The sequence below is a fragment of the Pinus tabuliformis genome, chromosome 1_2 (genome assembly GCF_031772625.1).
Source record: "Pinus tabuliformis cultivar Carrire ecotype Pingquan chromosome 1_2, CPIR1, whole genome shotgun sequence".
NCBI classification, from domain to species: domain Eukaryota; kingdom Viridiplantae; phylum Streptophyta; class Pinopsida; order Pinales; family Pinaceae; genus Pinus; species Pinus tabuliformis.
Genome location: NC_142298.1, coordinates 750,735,874 through 750,741,334, shown reverse-complemented (window position 1 = coordinate 750,741,334; position 5,461 = coordinate 750,735,874). Strand labels below are relative to the sequence as shown.

General features: G+C 34.7%; 1 protein-coding gene across 1 annotated transcript; it reads left to right on the top strand.

Annotated features, from left to right (window-relative positions):
• Positions 1 to 365: 365 nt before the first annotated feature.
• LOC149207951 (uncharacterized) lies at positions 366 to 2,780 on the top strand. Its single transcript, XM_089398191.1, has 5 exons — positions 366 to 490; positions 545 to 720; positions 814 to 1,060; positions 1,460 to 1,730; positions 1,929 to 2,780. Exons 1-5 carry the CDS (start codon positions 366 to 368, stop codon positions 2,778 to 2,780), a joined length of 1,671 nt encoding a protein of 556 aa, XP_089254317.1.
• Positions 2,781 to 5,461: the final 2,681 nt, after the last annotated feature.

The following is a 5,461-nucleotide window of genomic DNA, read 5'->3' as shown; positions in this document are numbered from 1 at the left end:
CTCAAAATGATTCAGAAATCCCAGGACTGTCAGAAGATTGGGGGCTGCACAAATTCGACATTTCTCGCCCTCATCCCCAAGGAAAAAGGTGCAAACTCTTTCAATAGATTTCGCCCAATTTCATTATGTAATATTGGGTACAAAGTGATCACCAAAGTGATAGCAAACAGGCTGAAAAGATTTCTCCCTAAAATCATTCCGGACAATCAAGGTGGATTCATTTAGGGCAAGCAGTTGGTGGACAATTTTGCGTTGGTGCAAGAGGCAATCCATTCCAGCCAACACCGAAAGGAAAAAGGTATGGTTATTAAATTAGATCTAGCTAATGCCTTTGACCGTGTTAGACATAGGTTTTGTTTGATGTAATGTATAAATTGGGATTCGGGCAAAGCCTCATAAAGTGGATAAAAGCTTGCATATCGGAGCCTTGGATTGCCCCTCTGGTGAATGGAAGGGCCGCTGAATTCTTTAAAGCCTCTAGAGGGCTGAGGTAGGGGTGCCCTCTTTCACCTCTCCTATTCGTCATTTAGGCTTATGTTCTCAGTTTCTATCTGAATAAAAAGCAACAAGAACAGGACATTGCTGGCCTGTGCATTGCAAGAGGGGTGAAACGCATCAATCATGCTCTCTTTGCAGATGATACTCTACTGCTGGGAGTTGCAACACCGCATTCAACTATTAAATTCAAAGTAGTTCTGGACGACTTCTGTAAGGTCTCAGGCAACGTGTTAAACAAGGGTAAATGTCAGATTTACTGATGGAACATCCCTGCTTATACTGCAAACTCCATAGCCAGATGCCTTGGATTTGCAGCCTCCACTAACTGGTCCTCATTCAAATATCTTGGTCTACCAATTTTCAACAAGAGGGCATCAAGCAAAGACTGGTCACCTCAGTTAGACAAATTCAAAGCAAAGATGCAAGCCTGGGGATCCTCTTGGCTCAACATTGCAGGCAAAGCAGTGCTCATCAAGGCAGTTCTCAACAGTCTTCCGATTTTCAAGTTCTCTGTCCTCCTGGCACCTATGGGAATCATCAAAAATATGGAGGAACTAATCAGGCAATTCTTCTGGAAAGGAGGCAAACAAAATGACAAGATATTTTCCCTAATCAATTGGGAAATAGTCACCAAACCAATTCTTGAAGGGGGCTTGAAATTTAAAGACCTCAGAGCTTAGAATCTTGCCATGGGAGCCAAATTAATTTGGAAAATCATTGCTCCTAATCCAAATTGGGCACAGATTGCATTGTGGAGAAAATATTTCAAGAGGAATGAGGCTCAGATGTTTGGATCAGCCTAAAAACCAACTCAGAACTCCTTTCAGCACGTTCATTAACAGAATTGGTCCGATGATAAAAAACTACTCTCACTGGATTCATGGGAATGGCAAACGAATTCAGCTGTGGAGTGACAAAATTCTGGATCGACCTTCGCTGGAAGAATTGAGAGATTTTACAGAGTTAAAGAACTGGATAGCTGCAACAAATGTCCACACCCTGTGGGACCTATCGATGTGGACGAAGGATACCTGGGTGGGTTGGAAACACCTCCCTGTGCCCATCACCTTGCAACTGGAGTTGGCATCGCTCAGCAACCTCATACACGGGCTGGCCCCTATCCACGCGCGCACGTGAGAGGTTGGGGAAAAAACTGGGCAGGATATACAGTCTCTCAGGGATACTCTAAGTGTCTTGAACGTCCCCACGTGCCTCCCAACCCTGCCCCTTGGGTAGGCATATGGAATTTTCCCTCAATTCCTAAAATAGATCATTTCTGTTGGATTCTCTGCCACCAAAAAATCCTCACTGAGGATAGACTCCAGAAAATAGGCATCAATGGGCCTTCCAGATGCATTCTTTGCAAGGAGAACTCAGAAACCGCCCTCCACCTCATGATCAAATGCAAATTTACAATCTCTATTTGGCAGGAGCTGCTGGATCCTTGGAATTATGATTTCATTTTTCCTACTTCTGTGCAGGATCTGTTCGTGGTCTGGATGGCCAGATATCCAGGCGCACAACCAAAAAACAAAACGGTCAGGACAGCTTGGAGTGCACTGCCAAAATTCATCAGTTGGCATGTTTGGTTGGAAAGGAATAGGAGGATATTCCAGAGTAAGGAACAGGACCATAGAATAGTAGTCAACTCAGTGAAATGCCAGCTAACCGAGTGGCTGGAAGACAAAGGATATGACTCAAATCTCAGTCAGCAAGACAGAGACCTGGGATCTGTCCTTAAGTTTAATTTTCATAACCCAAGAAGCTCTCCTCCGATTCTCGAAGATTGGCAAGTTAGGAAAAACGAAGAAGATTTTCAGGAATGGCTGTCTAATCAACCAATTCCCTCCCTATTCTTTGATGGGGTAGCAAAAGGGAATCCAGGAAAGGTCGGTGCTGGTGGACACATTAATATTCTAGACAACACATCTCCACACAATTTCGCTTGGGGATTAGGCCATTCCTCTAACATACAAGCCGAGGCGTTGGCCCTCTTCCAAGGTGTAAACTTCCTCAAAGAGCTGGGAATTCGGGAGGCAAATGTCTTTGGAGACTCCCAAGTAATCATAAGAACAGTGGTGACCAACTCCAACCTAGCAAATCTGCAGCTAGCAAGATTAATTACAAGGATCAAAAGCATGTCAAAGTCCCTACATCTGAATTATTTTCATGTATTGAGAACAAATAATAAAGCAGCAGACATTGAGGCAAACAAGGCAGTACACTTAGAGGCTGGAACCATTCTCAAAAATAAGGAAATTCTGTGGGCACCTATCCCGTAAAGAGCCATGGTTTACTGCTTTCTTTTACATCAGTTCGTTTGTATCTTTCAGCTCAGACAATTAGTAGCAAAAGTGCACTTTAACAATTGTAGAAAGAGGAAGCTGATAAGAGCAGGCGCCATTTCCCTCTTGGTAGAAAGGCATGCTGAAATTTGCTCCTCCTTTTGTAACCGAATGGGTGGCCTTTAGCCAAGCAGTTAATGAAATCCTATAACCGCTCTTGTAAAAAAAAAAAAAAACTAATAGATATGGATCTTTAACTAAAACATTAGATTAGGGCATTCAACAAGTTATCCACTTTAATGGAGTTGTGAGACAATATGATGTCATTGCAACCAAGAAAGTTGCTTTTATATCAACAAGCTTTTATTGATGGACACGAATCCTTAACAAAAACCCCAAATTGAGGGGTTCAAAAAAGTACCCACTTTCATTGGAGCTATCAAGATCAAGAGGGTCACTTGGGAATCAAACAAACAACATTTTACTAATGGATATGGACCATTAACCAAAGTCTAGATTGAGGTGTTCAACAAAGTATCCATTTTCATTGAAGTTGTATGACAAAACGATGTTGTTGTTATAATTGGAGCACTTGGGAATCAAACCAATGACCTTTTAATAATGGATATAAATCCTTAATTAAAAAGTCAAACCAAAGTGTTCAACATGATACTCACTTTCATTGGATTTGTAACGCAATATGGTGTTATTGTAACTAAAAATGAAGGCTACTAAGAATTGGAACGCAATCACTTCAACATCAAGAAGGAGAGGACAACCCCTCCTAGATCTAAATCCACGATTGAAGAATGTGAGAAGGTGTGCTATCTTGGAAAACAAAACAATGACTAGAACAATAAAAAATTGAACATTTCTATTAGCCTCTATTTTATTACCTTATGTAGAAAAAACACTTCAGGTTGACAACCGTAAGCAAACATCTTTCATGTAATTGGTATAGCCAGATATTACACAAACAAATGAGACATTTTAAAATCCACTATGAAAATGGGTTAATCGTTAGAAAACTATAATGAATTTAGTCATCATCTTTTCTATCGTTCACATTAAAAAAAAGCAAACAAACAAAACTATGGAGTTACTTAAGGTTTGAGTTGAAAAAGTAATGGATAACTAGGCCAGAAATATAAAAATAAAACTACATAAAAGTTTATGAAGAAAGATAAAAAGAACAATCTTTTAATATATAAAAAAAAAAATGACACTCGTTATACTCATATTAACGTATACTTTAAATAAATTTAAACTACTCAATTTTTTTATTTTTATTTTTTTTAATTAAAAAATAATATTTTTTTTAAGAAATAGATTAATTTGAGGAAGTTTACCCCGTCATGCTTACAAGCTGTTTATGGCTTGTAGAACGGTTTTGGGGTCATCTTCTTGTTATCAATTTTATAAGAATGCCCTAGCTATTATGGTTCAGATTTTATATAAAGAAAGTTCTCTTAAAGTGATGTTTATAAAAAGATGATATTTAAGTTGTTTAACAAATTTAAAATATATATATATATATATTAAAATTATTAAATTTATATAAAAAAAATTATTAGAAAATTTAATAACGAAGAAATTAGTAATTTTTATTAAAATTTTAAAAATAAAAAAATCAACAACTTATATCACAATAAAATAATTTTAAATAAAGTTTTTTTACTATATTTTACTTTCAATTTAAAAAATGTTTTTTTAAAGACATATTTCATCTGTGTAAGAATGTTTTTAAAAAATATATCTTATCATCAAATTGTAACATGATTTTTAACCATGTATATCAAATTATAGTGGTTTTGTTAAAATATAAATGATAAAATCTTTAAAGATATTGCCTTAAAAATAATTAATATAATGTTTTTTAAATAACATTTCATTACATTTAAATTTTCTCATTTCAATTTCTAAAATATTGAATACAAAATTTAAATTTTTTAAATTTAATTAATTAATAATTTATTTTAATAATTTTAAATTTTAAATTAATTTTTTTGAATAATTAAATTTTATTTATATAAGTAATAAAAAAATAAGTCTTAACTCTAGTTTTTAAAATTTTGGTGTTTGGAATCGATTTACAAAGAGTTTCACCCGTATTATACATCATAATATAATAATTTAATTTATTAAAATTTCACTATTAAAAAAAAAAAAAAAAAAAAACATAACTTTAAATTAAAAAAAAAAAAAAAACAAAAACAAAACAAAAACAAAAACAAAACAAAAACAAAAACAAAAACAAAAGTACCTTAACCAATTAATGATGTGAATGTTATTATACGCATTGCCTTCGACCAAAAGAGATAAATGAGTTAATGGGAAGTTTGACCACCATTTTAAAGTAAGGCCGAAGCATGACATGTGAGAATTTAATATAATGTTGATAGATGATCAAATTTGTAAATAGGCAATAAAGAAACGAGTTGGAGTTGTTTGGAAAAAAAAAAAAATAGTGTATTTTTTAATTTAATTTGTATAAAATTTGGTAGGTATTTATTGAAATCACAAGTTTATGGGTAAATTTTGTACAATAAAAATGCTCTATAGGATTTTCAAGGTGCTAATTTATATATGCATTCAAAAAACTAATTTAAACAACACAAATCAATATTTCACCACAGATTTTTCCATTGGTTTCTGCCAAGAAATCCACTGAAAACTTC